This window comes from Pteronotus mesoamericanus, unplaced genomic scaffold (genome assembly GCF_021234165.1).
Source record: "Pteronotus mesoamericanus isolate MK-2021 breed Mesoamerican mustached bat unplaced genomic scaffold, CSHL_Meso_final scaffold_651, whole genome shotgun sequence".
In the NCBI taxonomy this organism is placed as follows: Eukaryota; Metazoa; Chordata; class Mammalia; order Chiroptera; family Mormoopidae; genus Pteronotus; species Pteronotus mesoamericanus.
Genome location: NW_026555325.1, coordinates 35,234,710 through 35,255,201, shown reverse-complemented (window position 1 = coordinate 35,255,201; position 20,492 = coordinate 35,234,710). Strand labels below are relative to the sequence as shown.

At 33.4% G+C, this 20,492-nt stretch overlaps 1 protein-coding gene across 1 annotated transcript in view; it reads left to right on the top strand.

Moving 5' to 3' along the window:
- ATF2 (activating transcription factor 2) overlaps positions 1-20,492 on the top strand; it is a 74,376-nt gene that overhangs the window by 25,869 nt on the left and 28,015 nt on the right. Inside the window, exons 5-10 of the mRNA XM_054562532.1 lie at positions 4,443-4,539; positions 7,557-7,675; positions 7,804-7,932; positions 10,180-10,358; positions 11,579-11,693; positions 13,484-13,570. Coding sequence (XP_054418507.1) covers positions 4,443-4,539; positions 7,557-7,675; positions 7,804-7,932; positions 10,180-10,358; positions 11,579-11,693; positions 13,484-13,570 — 726 coding nt within the window. The remainder of the gene's footprint in view (positions 1-4,442; positions 4,540-7,556; positions 7,676-7,803; positions 7,933-10,179; positions 10,359-11,578; positions 11,694-13,483; positions 13,571-20,492) is intronic.

Here is a 20,492-nt window from a genome sequence, read left to right as displayed (position 1 = left end):
ATTATAAGCAGTAGTGTAATGAATATCCTACACAGCCTTTTATATGCATCTCTAATTTCTTAAAAATACAGTTTTAAAAACAATTACTTGGTTCAAATGTATATACAATTTTGAGGTTCTTTATACATTTTGCCCTATTGTTTTTGAAAGCTAAATCAGTTTTTTTATTTTAAATGTTTATTTAAGCACTGGTTTCATCATGAATACCCCAGTTTTGGGTATTACTACTTTTGGAGGGGGGCTCTATTTGTTCCCTAAGGGATTTAAAATAATCTTGATGTTATAATAACTATTACTGATCAAAATAGTAATCTGGCTAATGTCAGCATCCATTTGTTAAATCTTGCTGAGAACAGAAATGGAATAGTCTCTCTTTAGGTTCAAATAATATTTCCTAGGAAACCAAAACTTCTAATAAGGGTTGATTTTAAAAGAGATGGTGGTGCAAATTATTTTTTGTCACAAGTAAATAATGACTTGATTTCAAATTTGAATTTTAGCTTTAACACACACTTTAATAGACTTAAATTTAAAGTTTCAAATAGATTTTTCTTCTTTTAATTGATTTTAGAGAGAAACATTAATTTTTTGTTCCACTTATTTATGCATTCATTGGTTGATTCTCATGCAGTCCCTGACTGGGAATCAAACCCGCTATCTTGGCATGTCGGGATGTTGCTCCAGCCAACTGAGCTACCTGGCCAGAGCTAAAATTTAATAGATTTTTAAATTTAAAAATATTTTATTCATATGTCATTTCAGAGAAAGAGACCTGTAGAAATCAATGCAAAGCATTTTAACTGTTGACTCTTGCTGTTAAATCTTTTTTTTTAATTTGTCTCAGTCACTATTAGGTATTTCACAGAAAGAGTTCTATTAATTTCATTTGTTTTAAAGTGGTGTTCCATTGAATTTGTCCAACAAGATAAAGTGAGATAATTTAGTAAAAGATTCATCGAACAGAATCTTCTATTTTATTGATAAAATTTTGCTTTTGGTAACACTGTCATTGAAAAAAAATTTTTTTCCCTGACTGGTGTGGCTTAGTGGATTGAGTGCTGGCCTGCAAGCCCAAGGGTCACTGTTTCTGCTCCACTCGGGGCACATGCCTGGGTTGCCAGGTCCCCTGTTGGCATGAGAGGCAACCAGTTGACGTATCTCTCACACATTGCTGTTTCTCTCCATCGCTTTTGCCCTCCCTTCCCCGTCTCTAAAAGTAAATAAAATCTTTTTTAAAAAAATTTTGGTAAAATGTTTATACATTATAAGCTCTTTTATGAAGGAGTTAAAGATTCATTTTATTTAAAGTTTCGGGGGGGGGGTGTGTGTGTGTGTGTGTGTGTGTGTGTGTGTGTGTGTGTGTGAGAGAGAGAGAGAGAGAGAGAGAGAGAGGGAGAAAGAGAGAGAGAGAATCAGTAACTTCCTGATGTTGGATACATCCAACTAGTATTGTCCTGGTGGTTTTATAACTTAGTTGAACCTATTTATCTATTAAAACAGTAATAATAATCTATATCAGGTGTGTGAATTAAATGCAGAATGATTAGTTTCTTAGGAAGTTAATTCTAGTAAAAGTGTTCAAATCTTGGAATTACAGATTTCTGAGATATCAGAGCTTATATCAATTTATTATAGCAGCTTCTCATTCATCTCTCTCCAACATGTCAGTTACCCTTTTTTTAAACCTTTTAAGAGATGATTATCCTGTTCTACGCTTCTTGACTGCCTTTCTCATTGTTTATTCAGCTATATGCTTGAAGTCTTGTTTAACACAATACTGTGCACATTTCACATTGGATTTGTGCTCTCAATGTGTTATTACCAGCAGTATCATTACAATTCTCTTCAAAATTTACTTTTAGAATAAACTTTTTAATTTGGCTGGGATAGCAATTCAAATAGATTTTGCAAAAGTAAGCTTGCAGTTGTAGTGCAAAGAGTACAATAATTAATAAATAATAATACAAGAATAAACTGTCACATACAACTGTAAGGCTACTTGTGCCCACTCCCATGCATATCTTTTCTTGGTGACTGCCTTTTGACAAGGTTGCCTTTTGTCACTGTCTTTAACTTTCTTGTTAGAGGGAAGTAAATTTTCTTACATGACAATCAAGGTTAAACTCACCTGTATCAAGTGCCAATTTCAGTGCATTTTATCCATGTATATAAATTTATATCACTATATGATTGATATTTCCTTTCTTACTAGCATTTAGATCAATTTGATCCGGATATCCTACATTCATATTTCTTGCATTTCCATTTTAATATTAATATGACCCTAAATTTTTTTAGGGTCTTTTTAGCTGCTGCTTTTCACTATTTTTTGTACAAAACATGTTATTTATTCTTCATGTAGTTGCTCTTTGATTTGAATATTTGTGGTCAAGCCAATCCAAGCAGAAGATACTGGTAGAATAAAATTCCTGGGAGACTATTTTCCAAGTTCTTTTCTATTAATTATGCTCATTTTGCCACTTTAAAATCTAGGACCTCTGCCAAAATACATTCACTTACAAATGTTTAATGGTTCTCTTCTGTGGAGAAGCCACATTATTAGGTTATTTGTAACAAGTATATTTTTGCTTTAAGATTCTTTTAATGTGGAATGTAAGACATGTACATTTAAAACTGTAATGCAAAGTTAAAAGCAGTGAAATGTCAGTAAACTCTACAGATATGTGCGTTTTTCCAAGAGCTTTGTTATTCTTCAGTCTGTCAAGGATGACTCTTTCTTTAAATTGGGAAGGGATTTTTATAACAATAAAGCATAAGAAAATAGCACTTGAGTGGGGAAGAACTGGGTTACAGTCTCAGTACCTTTAGTTGATGCTTAGGAAATGTTTGAAGAGAGAGTGAGTAAGTCAAGTCAAGGGATAGAGATACTGTTGCACCTAAACACTCACCTTCAATGGGACCACAGCAAGTTCTGAAAGAGGGTGTCATATAATAATACACATTTTTCCATTGGTGTGTACAGTAACCTACAGACTTAGTGGCAAACCACCCATACCACGATAGCAAAATGGTCAAATTAAATGAAAGTTCAATTCACCTTACTGAACAGTCTCTAGTTTTGGTGGGTTTCATGTTTCTTCTTTAGACTGGGCTTGAAGGTTCAACTGTTTCATTGTAAAGAGCTTATTCTTTCAATTTTTATTGAATACTTATTATATGTTAACTTCGTAGGAGCTCAGATGATAGGAACTCAGCCTACTTAAGAGGACAGACATACAAAATTGTTAATATAATATTGATAGGTACTATAACCATGGCATTGTGCAAAGCATAATTGGTATAATGAGAGAGATTGACTTTTACAGATTGAAGATCTGGTTGGCTTATAAGAATAATATAGGTACTCAGTATCATACTTTTAGAAGTAGAAAATTTCAGCATAAAAAGCATAATGGAAAAAATTTTCATTCTTTTATACTGTTTTAATGTTACCATAAAGCTACTATTATTTGTTGCATGAAAGGAAATATTAAATTGGGTAGAAGGAAGGAGGGGCCACAAGAGAAGGAATCCATTTTGATGGTTATGGGGAACTAAGTTCAAATGTGTATAATTTTAACAATCCCATTTATAAGGATGTAGTCTAGAGAGTAAGTTTAGTCTCTTATTTTGGTATTTTAGAGTTACTGCTCTGAAATAACAAAGAGTATATGCTCCCAATTTTCAGTTACAAATATTGCTTAATAAAGACTATCTTCGTAAACATTGGTGTCCAGACATTCAGGAGATATTTAAATTATGTGTTATGCTGTAATCATATATGTTCCTTTTGGCTTGCAGGACCTATCCAAGTTAAATGTAGCTTTAAAAATAATTTTGTTTCATTTTTAATATAAGAACTGTGGTGGGAAAAAGATGAAAAAAATCAATATTTTAAGTTAAAATTTTATTTTTAAATTATTATTGCATTGGTTGCTATTTCCTAATTGACATGACAGAGGCTTTTTTTTTATATGTGGTAACAGGAATCTGATTTACTTCTTAATTTACCCGAGAGTGACATTTTTATTAAAAAATGATTTTAAAAGTGGTAAGTAACCTGAAGTCTTTGTAAATACAGTACTTCTTTCAAAAGTCTTTATACCATGGAGCATATATTTCTACTGTGACAAGGCAAAAATTAGTAGTGATCTATTTTTAGTGTCCAATGAAATTTATAAAAAGTTTCTTTGCCTTGGGTTTTGCTTTTATATGCTCTCAAATGAGCTGTGTGATCTAGTACTGTATCAGCATTGGTTATTCTTGGGTAATGGTTATTTGAAACATAGTATGTTTATCTATACTAGCAATAGATTCTCTTACAGTTAACAAACTATTTCATTGTTAATGGTGGTTTTACATGTTGTGGAAATGAATTTCCTTATTTTACTTATTTGATCAAATTGAAAATCTTAACTGTATTTTAAAACTTTTTGCCACAGCGTTTTACCAACGAGGATCATTTGGCTGTCCATAAACATAAACATGAGATGACACTGAAATTTGGTCCAGCACGTAATGACAGTGTCATTGTGGCTGGTTAGTATATGCTTTTATTAATAGCTTATATACATATTTCACCTGGAATGTGCACAATTTTTGTGTATTCTATGTAAATAATATAGTCTGGTGATATTCCAATGACTTCATTTACAGTAAATGTTGGCAACATGTATTTTACCCATTACATCTCCATGTTTCCTTCTGATCATTCATTTCACTTTTTTGTGTGGTTTCCAAATATACATTTCAATGTCAATTTTATGGAAATTTATTAAAACCCGGGAGCATTTATACCATCTCCAAAGTTTACATTTACTAGATAATTAAACTAATGTGATGTTTGGTCATTGTTTCTTTTAGCTGTTCACACCTGACCTGTGGTGCTGTGTGAAGATAGAAAATTATCACACTCCTCCTATTGGAGAAAGAGCACTTAGCACTTAGCCTGATATGTTCATTAGGATTTTATTTCTGTTTCTTTTTGGTACTAAACATCTGTGATAGTAAAGTACTCTCCTAAATTCAGTCAGTGTTTTTGTATGTTGATTCTATGAACATACGGGATCACCTAAGCAGACATTATCTTTCATATATGTGAAGAGAGAAACCCAACTTATGAATTGGTTTATTGTCCTCCATGCTGTTAGTTGCCCCTTTTTTGTTATTTAAATATGTATTAGAACACATCTGTATATATGTACACACACTATGTGTAATTCAGTGAATTTTACATATTTTATAATTGTGGTAAGAAAAAGTCTATGTGAAATTTAATATATAAATTTCAGACTTTTAGTGTCAACCCCAGATTTACATATCATAAATATTCCTAACAACACTAAATTCTTTTCTCTTGTAAGGCTTAGGTTGTTACACTCTTTGTATGTCTGTATTTATACCTGAATGCTGTATATGATTAATACTTTTAAAAAATTACCCAAATGTAGAGATCAAATTTTCATATGCAGTCTTTGGAAAGATAATGAGGCAAATATCGGATCATTCTTCTAGTACTTTTAGCATCAAAATTTTTGTAATGAAAAAAATTGGAGGTAACAGAAAGTTGGTAATTTATCAAATTTATTTATGAAAAATTTAGGGGAATTGTCAATATATCTTCAATTCCATTAAGTAAAAGGAAGCAGAAAGGAGTGAGGTATGCATTTCTTCAGAGTATTGTACCTCAGATATGAGCCAGAACCAAAAAACAAATGAGCAGTATAACAACAACCTGGAATGTTCACTCTCTCAGGCATGAAAGTCTTCACTTCTCTAAAACTGACTGCCTTAGAGCAGTATCTCTCTTTGTAATTTTTTAATTCAAAGGAGTTTGAGATTGCTTTCTAGAAATTACTTTCCTGTTTGCATTTAATACAATAGAAAAATAGAATACACTCAAACACAGCACTTAACCGTTTTTTTACTAATGTATGTTGAGATGAGTAGTTTAGCATTACTGTATAAATAGAATGCATGATGTGTGTAGTATATATTTGATGATCAACAGTCACAAGCCATCTGCATGTTTAAACAATTGTGCCTGTGTTGACTTCTCAAGCCTGACCATTCCAGTAATCACTGGTAAAAGTGACTTAATGCATTTTAAGACTTTTCTCTCCCTTTAATACAAATTAGGAGGCTTTTGTTGAGCCTAGATAGGTAAACCTTTTAAGTGTGAACAGAAGACCCAAATTATATTCCGTTTACTAATTCAGTCATGATAGACCTAAGCTGATATATGTACAATGGGCCTTTGTATAATACAATATTGGAAGTCTTTTGGGGAGTAGATGATATATAAGTTGCAGACTAATAGGAGAAAGGATAACACAATGAAGTCTCTTTATTAATTCTGTTAATACTAATAGCATCTGAGATAGACCTACATTATGTGTGATGTGTGACAAGTAGTCATTTTAGTGCTAACTACATATGTAGTAAACATATTAGTCCTCTAATACAATACAGTATTAGTATATGTGTGGGGACAAAAATAAAAAACATCAACTAATGCCCACTTTGAGGACAATAATTAACAAATATATTACACAAAAGATTTTATGAGTATTTTATCTTAAATGAAGAATCATCCTTATACATTTATTTAGTTTAAGCTAGATTCATTATATAACCTATAAAATTGATGCCTTAAAATATATAAAATGTGAATAAAATTTGTGCTACCAAGGGTGATCAACATGAATAGCCTTGAAAATAATAAGCCTTAACAGGCAAAACTCATAAATTTACTATTTTTATTACATATGGACCTTAATAAGTCATTTGCTCTGTAACCAACACATGTACTTACATACATTCAGAACATGTGTTAATGCACATAGCATGAGTAATATTCAAATATAGTAAAAATATTTCAAGTTTTGAAATATTTTGACTTATTCCTCTGCTGCCTAGAAATTACGCTAGATCATTCCCATAGATATGGAACTCTTACATAGCTAGCTCCTCGTACAAGTTTGAAAAATGCATTAAAATAGAAAATTAGCTTCAATAGGTAATAATACGAGGGGTTTTGTTTTAGTTTGTTTTTGTTTTAGGGCTTTTATTTCAATCTGATTTTTCCTTGTAGTATTTGATTTACCTGCTAAAGACTGTTTTATCTTAAGCATGCTTCTACAATAGATTACCAACACTAGTGGAAGGGCCACATTAGAGTGAATATACATGCTCTGCTCTTAGTTTTCCCCAAATTGCATGTATTTTAAACACAATTTTTAATGTATTAAAAATTTCTTATTGTGCTGAATAACAATAATAGTTGATCTCTGAGTAGATGTTTATGTCACCCTACTCTGAAGGTGTGGACTAAGGAACAGGAAGGACTTCTTTCATGGTTCATAAACTGGAGTAAATATCTTGAACTGCAACAGGTACTTAACCAAATTTTGTTTGCTTTAAAGGAAGAGGACTTTCCAAAGAGAGAATTAACAGCTGACTGAACCAGTCCTGCTAATTTGTTAATTTACTACATATGTTTTAGGGGTCTTTATGATATTTAAATCCGTGTGATTGCTGCTTGACATTTATTTCAGATCAGACCCCAACACCAACAAGATTCTTGAAAAACTGTGAAGAAGTGGGTTTGTTTAATGAATTGGCAAGTCCATTTGAGAATGAATTCAAGAAAGCCTCAGAAGACGACATTAAGAAAGTATGTTGTTAACTATAATATTAAAGAGTACTTCTGACAGAAAAACAGTTTACACTTCTTTAATTTAGATAGACTAATTGGGTGTTTTTTAACTTCTAACTTTTTTGTAATGTTTACTTTTATCTTAGATGCCTCTAGATTTATCCCCTCTTGCGACACCCATCATAAGAAGCAAAATTGAGGAGCCATCTGTTGTAGAAACAACTCACCAAGATAGTCCTTTACCTCACCCAGAGTCTACTACCAGTGATGAAAAGGTTAGAAATTTGTATTTATGGTAAAAACACAAACCAAGTGTTTTTAAAACTAGCACCCTAAGTAAATATTAATACTTAATGTACATAAATATTAATGTAATAAATTGTACATAACTCAGTGTCAGGTTGTAACAGTAGTATATGTGAAAGCCTTTGAATGCTGAGAAATTTCAGGGAAAGAAGATTCTATCTTTAGAAAATTTAAGCTTTTTATTACAGAATATAAGGGAGAAAAGTCATTTTAGAGAAAACTTATTTTTAAAAGGATATGTAAATTTATAGATTTAACTTAATTTTTCTGGGTTTTGCTATTTTAATTTTAACAACTTTTATACAGTGACAGCTTAATTAAGAATCTTTACAGTTAGAAATTGAACAGGCTATTTAGGTGCTTAAAGGGTTAACAGCATAGTTACTCATTCTCAGCAGTGGATCTTGGGTAGCAGCACCTAGGATGATGATGATACTGTTGTAGTACAAGGCCTTTAGTAGGTGATTTAGGACCTCATTCCTGGATCTTGAGTGGCCTGCTAACTTGGAATCACCTGGGTTCTCATCTTAAAATTTCTGCGTCTCAATCAGAGCCCTTGATTCTTTCCACAGTTTTTCCTATCTCAGTATATTTTATTCCAACCCATCTTAATTGCTCAAGTCAAGAACCCTTAATTTTTTCTTTTCCTTTACACTGAAACCAACAGTAAATCTTACCAAACCTACTTCCTGAATATATCAATTTATCCTCTCTTGTCTTCAGTGCTTGAAATACTTCAGTGGTTTCTCATTGCATTTAAGGTAACTCACACTCCTTCCATAAGCCCTCATTGATCTGGGTTGGTTTACCCATCCAACCTCACCTCATGCCACTCTCTGGTGTTTTTATCAAATATTGCAAGCTATTTCCTGGCTCAGAGACATTACTCATTGGTGTTGATTCCTTCTCCCTAAAATGTTCTCCTCCTTATCCTTTCAGTATCAGTTCAAATACCATTTTTTTCAAAATTCATCTTCACTACACTATATCAAGTAGCCAACTCCAACCTTTCAGTTAATCTTTTATTTCTTAATAAAAGATTGTACTTTTACTGTATAGCACATTTTAGTCCGTAATTTTGTTTTATTTGTTTGTTGTCTGTCCCTTCTCATTAGTTCTTGAGAGTTCTTATAAATTCTCAAACTTGTTGGGTAGATGAAATTCCAGTAGTAATAATTTATCTTTCTATGTAGCTTAATAAGGTTTTGATAATAAGTGGCAGCATAAAGGCCAATTCAAAGTACACAGTACACCCAATTTTTATATTAACTAGTTAAGGAGTTCTGGGGAAGACCCTTAATCTGTTTGTTTCCTAATCTGTAAAACTGGGAAAAAGACCATCTATAAGGGTCCTGGCTAAGTCACACATTCTATTTGGAAAGTTCTCATGCCATTAACTATTTATAATTGAATCATTATTATGTATTTTATATTCAAAATATCCCTATTTTTTGGCCTTTTGATACTGAGAAATTATTGATAATGGAGGGGAACCTGCCTAAAGCAAACATTTGCACTGCTTTAATTTTTTTTTTTCCTCTCCAGAGGACATGTTTATTGATTTTAGAGAGAGGGAAAGGGAGGGAGAGAGAGAAACATCGATGTGAGAGAAAAACATTGATTAGTTTCCTCTTGTATGCACCTGACCTGAGACTGAACCCATAACCAAGGCATGTGCCCTGACTGGGAATCGAACCTGCGATGTGTTGGTTTACGGAATAGTGTTCCAACCAACTGAGCAACACCGACCAGAGCACATTAAATTTTTTTTAATGTATTTCTATTATTGAATGTATCAGCTGTAACACAACCTCCCTAGACCGCTTTCCTCTTTTTTATCATAATGATGCAGCAGAATTAAGCAGTTCCTTCTGGATTTTAAGTTCTATGATTCCATGAGAATGGATTGTATTTTTATTTTTTTAATAAAATTCTCATTGTATAAAAGCTAATAACTTATTTCTAGATTGATAGGAAAACAAGTTGTACTGAAAAAAAAAACACTCATGTTTTTAAATTAAAATACAAACATAGCATTTGAAACTTTAGAGCTGCCTCTAAAATTTTCTTTTAATTAACTTTAGATATTAATTTACTTTGGCGGGTATTAGGTATTATCCTGTGGATGCTTTTTGAAGTGTGTTATATTCTGTTCATTACGGTACATGAATTGACCTGCATTTTTAAATTCTACTCTTTTTCTCATTATTAAATAGGAAGTACCATTGGCACAGACTGCACAGCCAACATCAGCTATTGTTCGTCCACCATCATTACAGGTTCCCAATGTGCTGCTTACAAGTTCTGACTCAAGTGTAATTATTCAGCAGGCAGTACCTTCACCAACTTCAAGTACTGTAATCACCCAGGCACCGTCCTCCAACAGGCCAATTGTGTAAGTGATTTGGGCCAGTCATTGATCAAATGAACTGTTATGTTTTTATTCTCATTATTGTTAAAATTGTGACCTTAGGGGTGTGTGTGGGAGAAAGAGGGAGAAAGAAGGAGAAAGAGGTGGGGGGAATCATATTCTGCATGCTTTGGTTTTTGGAAAAAGCACTTGAGTAGTCTTTTTTTAAATATACTAGATGCATGTGTGTATATATGAGGTCTATCTAGAAAATATCCAACCATATACTATGTATGAAAAATAGAGACATTGAAGAAGATACAAGAAACATTGTACATAGGACAATGATGCCTCAGTTCCCTTCAAAGTAGGCACCTTGGGACCTCACACAGTTCTCCCAGTCACCATCAGCTGCCCTGCTGTATTTTGCTGAATCTCATCAACAATCTGAAATCTCTTCCCTTTCAAAGGTGATTTTAGTTTTGGGAAAAGCCAGAAGTCACAGGGAGCCAAATCTGGCCTGTGAGGGTGCTGAGTCACCTCAGTGATTTGATGTTTCACCAAAAAGCTCTGCACGAGATGTAATGCATGAGCAGGTACTTTGTTGTGATGAAGCTGCCAATCACCAGTCGCCCACAGCTGCAGCTTCTAAATCATCCAAATAGTTTCCATGGAAGAACGTTCAAGCTTAACGCAAAATTTGATGCAGTTCATTGCTCTGCTCACTCATTTTGAATGTGTTGTCCACACAGTACACATGCTCACTCAACAGCATCTACTTCTGCCACTGACTAGTACAGTGAAGTCATCACTGTTCACACACATGCATTCCAGTCCACTCTCCTAGGCTGCCAGGTTACATTAATGTCATGCAGACCATTCTAGTTATGTTAACAATGGCTGGACTTTTTCTGGACAAACCTGATATATATAAAATTAGAAAATAAATATCTAAAACTTAGATGCTGTTTCTTTTAGATGGGTAGTTCTTCAGAGCTTTCTAATAAGAATTTTTTTCATTTAATATATTGGAGAGTGTCCTAAGTAAATCCATAACTTTTCCATTTTTTCCTGTTTATTTTTCACACTTGCTACATGTATTACACATTTAAGATGCAATTAAAAGTAATTAAATTTTGCAATTTGCTTTTCATTGGTTAGAAAATTTATTTTTAAATGCTACAGTAGTAGGAATAAAAATACTCTTTTGGTTTTAAAGATGATTGATACAGATTTTTTTATTTCCCTTCTTTTGTTTTTCTTAGTCCTGTACCAGGTCCATTTCCTCTTCTGTTACATCTTCCCAATGGACAAACTATGCCTGTTGCTATTCCTGCATCAATTACAAGTTCTAATGTGCATGTTCCAGCTGCAGTCCCAGTGAGTTTGAGATTTACACTATTTAAATTTTTTTGTTATAGCAGAACTTAGAATGAAGAATGTTATTCCTAGTCAACCCATTTGAATTTGACTATATTTGTAGAATTCAAATATTAACACAGATTTCTATTCTTTAAGAGGATATTTATACTAGAACACTTGTCAGATACTCCATGGTATTTCACATAGTGTAGAAAATGTTTATGAAAACATTCTGTGAATTTTATGGTCAAGCTGGGTTTATAGAATTATTCAGAATGATTAAGCATGTGAACATCTTAATCAATCTAAAACAATAGTTAGTCCCCCACTTTCCTAATGAGAAAATTTTTTTTAAAAAGTTGTTTGAAGGGCATGTTAATTATATTAATTTTAAAAGACATAGGCAATAGTTAAATATTTAATTATAGTATTTAATAATTTAGTGAATATTTAAAAATGTGTGAAATATTTTTCACACATTCTTTGGAGTAACGTAAGTTAGAAATAATGCTTTTTTCCTGTTTTCACATTGCGTAAAACAATTTTTATTTGAATTCTACAAATGTGTCTTCAACATTAAAGTCTTCGTCATTAGAACCACCTTTTAAGACATCTGGCACACTTTTCCAAAACAATTATTTTGATTTTTACTTAAGTAATTTCAATATAATACTTTATGAATCTGTTATTCTCTTTCTGGAAGTCTTACTCCAAGCCCTAATACTCATTCATCAAATAAAAGATGTTTCTTGTTTTACTCTGTAGATAGATATTTCTGTTTAGTACAATATAATCTTTATTGTATAACTTTTTTTTTAAAAAAAAAGAGATTTTATTTATTTTTAGTGAGGGGAAGGAAGAGGGGAAGAAAGGGAGAAAAGCATGGATTTTGAGAGAAACATCCATTGGTTACTTCCAGTGTGCCCCCAGCCAGGGACCAGGCCTGTAACTCTGCATGTGTCCTGGACAGGAATTGAAATGACATGTGGGAAGGCGCCAAACCAACAGAGCCACAACCAATCAGGGCTATTGGATAGCTTTAAAAAATTATTTTTAAAAGCCTACTTACAGTAACATCCAACACTTTTGGTGAGATTATACCAAAATAATTTGAGAAACTTTATAAGAATTAAATATAAAGTAACTACTTCCTCTTTTCTGTGGATATTCTTTTTCTGTGGAAACATTTTTGCCCTGTGTTTGAGATTTATGGTTATCCTGTGAAATGTAACTGTGATGAATGAAATGAAATGAAAAAGATGTATACTTTAGTTACATAATAGCTAATCACTTGGTGTTGATACTGTGTTTAAAAAAAGGCAAAAAATAAAATGGAAAAATCTGTTCTGGGCTGTTAGGGAAATTATTAGAGGTAATCAGGGCTTTTTTTTCTGGTCATTATGCAGTATGGTAATTTAGCAAACTATTGTTACATAGTTTAGAAATCTTACATATTTTAGAAAAGCATAATTCATTGTTGAAATCAATTTTTATGCCTAGCTGTCACAAGATTTGATATTTTCTTTCACACTCAGAATGGAAGTGTGACAGATAAGTGAGAAGTTGTGCCTCAATCACTTTGAATACTGTGAGTTTCTATAAGAAGAAACCATTTTAAAAAATTTTGAAAATTAAAGACTGGGGAAGCAAGTGTCTCAGAAATTGACAACTTTTAAAGGATAAATCAGGATGTAAGATATAGTTTTCTGGTTTGCAGTCTCAAATTATAGCAACAATTGTGAAAATAAAGTGCAAATCTCATTTTGAATATATTCTCCAACAGTTATTTTTTAATATCTTTTGCATAGCTCGTTCGACCAGTCACCATGGTGCCTAGTGTTCCAGGAATCCCAGGTCCTTCCTCTCCTCAGCCAGTACAGTCAGAAGCAAAAATGGTAAACATTTTATTTGTTCTGTCTGTTTCTTGAGCCGGTTTTGAAATAGTTTTTTTCATTAAAGCCTTCCTCCGCTGCACAAATTAGATCACATTTTATGAAATTATGGACTATATTACACTAGTAGAAGAACCAGAAAATTTGGAAAAGGAAAGCTTCCACTAGCATGGTGACTAGTTCATGGTGCTTTAAAATAAATGGATGGGGGATATATTTCTAATTCTTGTCTGGTTTTTGGCTGTGGCTTTTTAAACAAGCTGTCCTCCTAGTGGAGGCTAGGAATATTACAGCTGAAACTAGATGTAATCATCTGACGGCAGTGCTGATAAGTAGTTTTAAACAGTGATGTTACATTGGTAGAACAGTATTAACAAGAATTCTGAAATAGTATACAAATTAGTAATTTAAATGAAAACCATATTTTTGAGTTGTGTTTTAGACAGAGACAAATTGGTTTTGTTTAAGGAATGAACTACAGATTAGCAGTCAGGAGACGTAATTTTAATCATAACTCTGCTATTCATTACCCTCAACCATCCACTTTAACTCTTCTGAGGCTCATTTTTCTCATCTGTAAAATAAAGGATTAAACTTAGATTTCTTGGGTTTCTCTTATCTCCAAAGCCTATATAAATCTGCTAATTTTCTTGCTAGAAGACATGAAGCTGCTGCTTTTTTCTTTTTTAAATTCTCTCTACCCTTCATATGTCTTAAATTTCATCCAGTGCCTTTCTTTAAAATGATGGTAAACCCTACTTTCTATCATATATAAATGAATCCCCTAAGAGGCCTTGTGATAATCCTTGAAGGATAATAAAGCCAGAATTGAGTCATGGCTTTGGGCAGAGGACATTGTTTCCTTTTCTCACTTGAGTTGTGAACCTTTGAAGCAAAGGGTGGTAGGACCTGAGAAGGCTTTCAGCGCATATTAATTCATGCTGCTCTTTCATATGGTGTCTCCAAGAATATTTTTGGGATAATTCCGCAATTACATGTGCTCAGTGACATAACTGAGCTAACTCAGTGTGTGGTTTATTTCATTACCCGCCAAATCCCCTGACACTAAGCCTCAGGACCATAGTAAACTAACTCCCTTGGAGAAGCTCTCTGCAGTTTGTGGGGTGAGAGGGAAGACAGCAATTTCTTTATGCTGAGCTTGTTAAATAGGAAGCATGGATTTCCATCACAGCTTTGGGAAGAGACCTTACAGGGCCCATATGCCAAAAAAAAAAAAAAAGGAAATAGAATATCCCATTCACCTTTGGGGGTAAATACCAGCTGGGGTCCCTCGCATTATGCCATGGTCCCCCTGAATTCCAGAATGGGAATGGAGGTGCTTTCCTATCCTTCCACAAGCAACTTGCACAGCAGCCAGCTGCTAGGCTGGTTTTCCAAACTGCTGTACAATACAGCGCCTCTTCTGTACATCATCATGTTTTTTCTCCCTCTACAGTTTCACATACTTCAGGGCAATTTCTTAACGGCAATTAGTGGATATATCATTAGGGGATCAATAGATAGAAGGTATTAGGTACCTATTACTTGCTTCACTTCAATACTAGACACTACCTTAATGATATAAATTTGTAACAATAAAACCATTATATATTGCAAGTCTTTAAATTTTTTGTTGCTATCCCCCATTAATGCAAATAACCAATCTGGAATTAGCATGTGATGACTTCTTTTTATAATAAAACTTACATATCATCTGAATGAATAATAGGTGGCTGAGTAGTGTAAAAATTAGCTGGTTATTGATTGTAGTGAGAGACTTGAAACCTGAGAGGGAAATTTTTCACATAACAGTATGATTAAGACAAAGCTTCAGAAATACTGAGATGAATCTTCACCTGATAGCCGAAGAGCTTCACTGGGAATAGTTTTTATACTTTTTACTTTAAGCATATTATACTAATGGAAAATTCAGTTAGTGAGAACTGGTAGTAGAAAGGGGAATTAAAGAGATCATATTATTGTACACTGCATCTAAAAATATTTTTACCTACTCAGTGGGCTTTTTTTCCTTAAAATTAATTCAAAGGGAACAAATCTGATTTAAAGGAATACTCTTGGCTTACAAGAGTAGACCGTATTTGTAGAAACTATTAAATTGAGTACTTCCCTAAATAACTTTCTCTATTATCAGGAAATTAATAATAATAAAAGTGTTTTTGTATGCTTGTATATTAAAAAACACCAACACTATAATGTTCACAAGTTATATATGGAAAACAGTCCTTGGTTGAAGGACCCCAAAATAGCATGGGGAGTCACAGATTGCCCCACTTAAACTTAATAATCCAAATAAATTTCTTATTAGACGTTTGCTAATGTGAAATAGCTATATTTAGATGATTGCCTATGTTAATTGGTATAATAAATTTGTCCTTTTAATTAAATAAAAAGACTCAGAAATTAGGTTATTTCCTTTTATCTTTCCATTTTGGAAACTTTTAAACATATACAAAGTAAACAGGATAATAGAATGAACCCTCACATACCCATCATCTAGCTTCAATTATTAGCAGTATAACTATTATTCTTATTTTATTTATACCTCAGATTACTCCCTACTCTGACTCAGTTGTTATTAATAGGCATTTTTAATGTAAAACTTACGTACATTAATATAATGAAATAAACCAATTTTAATTATAGTTTTGATAAGTGCATTCATGTAGCACTCACTCTTATGGTATAGAACATTAACATCTACCTGGAAAGTTTATTTTCCTTCCCAATCAGTTCACCTCCCCTGACTGCTCAGATATTTGTCACCAGCAATTAGTGCTAGAATTTCATATAAATAGAATCAGTATGTACTCTGTGTCCAGCTCAGAATGCGTCTGTGAGATTTAGCCACGTTGTTGAATTTATTCTAGTTGGCTGCTTTGTATTGCTAAGTAGTAGTCCATTGTATGTATAGAATATACCACAATTTCTTTATCCATTCTCCTGTTGATGGACACCTGAATGGCTTTTAGTGCTTAGCTACTGTGAATAAAACTACTATTCATGTTTTTATATAACTCTCTGATGACATATGTTTTCATTTAGTCTATCTACCAAATAGAATTGCTGAGTCAGAGAATAGGTATACACTTAACTTTATAAGAGCTGGTTTACATTCCAACAAGCAGTATATGAGAATCCCAGTTTTTCCCACATTTTTGCCAATATTTGGCTTTTACCATTTTCCTTGTAGGTATTCTAGGAGTGTATAACAATATCTTATTGTTTTTATTTGCATTTCCAATTTGACTAGACTTTTTTGTGGTATCTTTTGCCTGTTTTTAAGTTGGGTTACTTGTATTTTATTATGTTATATGAATTCTTTCTATATATACCAGATTCAAATTTTTGTTATATGTAATCTTACAAATATTTTTTCTCAGTTTGTACCTTGCCTTTATTTTTCTTAATAGTGTATTTGTACTATTTTTGAGTGCTACTGCTATCTTTAATATTCTCTTATCTACTTAATTTGCTTATCTTTTATTATCTTCCTAAAGTGGAGCTTATTGATTTAAATCTTTTTACCTTTTTAATATAAGCATTTAAGCCATATTTTTCCTTTGCACAAATTTTGATATGGTATCATTATCATTCATTTTCTAACTTCCTTCATGATTTCTTCTTTGAACCATGGGTAATTTAAGTGGGAGTAGAGGGAGCATACCTCAACATAATAAAGGCCATATACGAGAAACCTACAGCCTACATCATACTCAACGGGCAAAAACTAAAAGCTTTCTCCCCAAGATCAGGAACAAGACAAGGGTGTCTCCTTTCACCACTTCTATTCAACATAGTATTGGAAGTTCTAGCCACACCGATAACACAAGAAAAAAATAAAAGGCATCCAAATTGGTAAGGAGGAAGTAAAACTATCATTGTCTGCAGTTAACATGATAATGGACATAGAAAACCCCATAGGCTCCACAAAAAAAACTACTTAACCTAATAAATGAATTTAACAAAATGGCAGGATACAAATCAGTATTCAGAAACGGAAGGCATTTTTGTACACCAACAATGAAATATCCAAAATAGAAATTAGGAAAAAAATTCCGTTTATTATAGCAACAAGAAAAATAAAATACCTAGGAATAAACTTAACCAAAGAGGTAAAAGACCTGTACTCAAAAAACTACAGACCACTGAGGAAAGAAATTAAGGAAGACAAATAAATGGAAACATATACCATGTTCATGGATTGGAAGAATTAACATCATTAAAATGTCCATACTACCCAAAGCAATCTATAGATTCAGTGCAACCCCTATCAAAATACCAATGTCATATTTCACAAATATAGAAAAAATATTTCAAAAATTTATGTGGAACTATAAATAACCATGAATAGCCACAGCAATTTTGAGAAAGAAGAACAAAGTAGAAGGGATCACAATATTTGATATCAAACTATATTATAATTCCACTGTAATCAAAACAGCCTGGTACCAGCAAAAGAACAGAAACATGGATCAAGGGAACAGAGCAGAGAGCTGAGAAATAAACCCATGTCTCCATGGTCAATTAATATTTGACAAAGGGGGCAGAAGCATAAAATGGAGTAAAAATAGCCTCTTCAGTAAATGGTGTGGGGGGATCTGGACAGGTACATGCCAAAAAATGAAACTTAGATCACCAACTTACACCATACACCAGAATAAACTAAGGGTAGATAAAAAAAACTTAAATACAAGTCATGACACCATAAAAGTCCTATAGGAAAACAAAGGCAGTAAAATTTCAGATACCCCACACAGCAATATCTTCGCCAATATATCTTCTGGGGCAAATGATACAAAGGGAAGAATAAACAAATGGCACTACATCAAATTAAAAAGCTTCTTCATGGCTACAAAACATATCAGCAAAATGAAAAGGAAACCAACTGGATGAGAAAATGTATTTGCCAATGATACTTTGGATAAGGGTTTGATCTCCAAAATACATAAAAAACTCACATGACTATACACCAGGAAGACAATCCAATTTAAAAATGGGCAAATGACCTCCCTGAACAGACACTTACTTCTCCAAGGAGGACATACAGAAGGCACAGAGACATGTGAAAGAATGTTCAACATCACTAGCCATCAGAGAGATGCAAATTAAAACCACAATGAGATCCCACTTCACACCAGTCAGAATGTCCACCATGGCCATCATTAACAAATCAACAAAGGAGTGCTGGGGAAGATTGGCGGGGGGAGGGAACGCTGGTGCACTTCTGGTGGGAATGAAGACTGGTGCAGCCACTGTGGAAAACAGTATGCAATTTCCTCAAAAAACTAAAGATGGAACTGCCTTTTGATCCAGTGATCCCACTGTTGGGATCCTGAAACATATTCCAAAGAACCTGTGTACCCGTATGTTCATAGCAGCATTATTTACAATAACCAAGTGTTGGAAACAGCCTAAGTGCTCATCAGTAAACGAATGGATCAAAAAGCTTGGTATATTTACACAATGTAGTACTATACAGCAGAAAGAAAGAAAGAGCTACTATCCTTCGCAAGAGCATGGATGGAACTGGACAGTATTGTGCTAAGTGAAATAAGCCAGGCAGCGAAAGACAAATACCATATGATCTCACCTGTAAGTAGAACCTAATGAACAAAACAAACGAGCAAAACAGCACCAGAGACCTGGAAATAAGGAACAGTGACAGTAACCAGACGAGAGGGGGGAGAGGGATAACAGGGAAAAGAAGGGGAAGGATCTAGTCAAGAAACATGTATAAATGACTCATGGTAATGGACAACAGGGTGGGCATTGACTGAGGGAGCAGGGGATGGGAGGGGGAGGGGAGAGGAATTGGGGAAAATTGGGACAACTGTAATGGGACAATAAAAAAATAAAAAGTAATCAAATGAAATGCAAAAAATATATAAATAAAAATAAATGGATTTATGCAGTATTTACTCCTGTGCCTGTCTTGCTGTACTCAGCATAATGCTTTTGAGGCTTACTCACATTGTTGTGCATTTCATTTCCTTTATTGGTGAGTAATATTTCATTGTATGACTATATTATACTTGATCCACTCACACATTGTCACACGTTTGGGTTGTTTCTGTTGCTTAGACATTATGAGTTAATCTGATATGAACATTCCTGTTTAAGTATTTGTGGAAAGATATGTCTTCATTTTTGTGGGTAAATATCCACTGTGGAGTTTTAATGTTAGTTTTTACCTGCGTGACTAGAAAAATACTGGGAGGGGGAAAGAGAGAAACATTGATTGGCTGCCTCTCCCCCTCCCCATCATGTGACCCGACTGGGGATTGAACCTGCCACCTTTTGATGTACGGGACAGTGTTCCAACCAACTGAGCCACCACTCCAGATCTCTTTATCTTTTACAATTTTGCATTTGTTAGTAAATGTTAACAATTAGAATATTTCCACATGAAAATACAGATCTTTGGCTTCTCATGAAAAGTTAATCTACTTTTTGGGGGAAGGGGGGTTATATTTTTCAGTTTCGAAGGATTTAATAGTCCTGCATAAGATGTATTTATTAATCAATCTAGAGTTCAACGTAAGCCATTTTTCTAATAAGATATTTCAGAATTTTTTCTCTCATTACTTTGTTTCACTTTTTTCATATAAATCCATTCATATAAAATTCTAGAGCAGGTAAAACTAATCTTTGGTGGAAAAATATCAGAATGGTGCTTTGTTTAGTGGGATTTACTGGGAAAGAGCATGGGAGAACATTCTGGGTGTAGCAGTGTTTATAGAGGTTTTGGTTACACAAGTGTGTACACTTGTGGAAGCACTGAGTGGTATACTTACGATTTGTGCATGTTTTTATATGTATATTTCAGCACCAAAAGATAAAATATTTAGGTAGATATGTACTGATATCTGCTACTTACTGTACTTTAAAATGCACCAAAAAAATA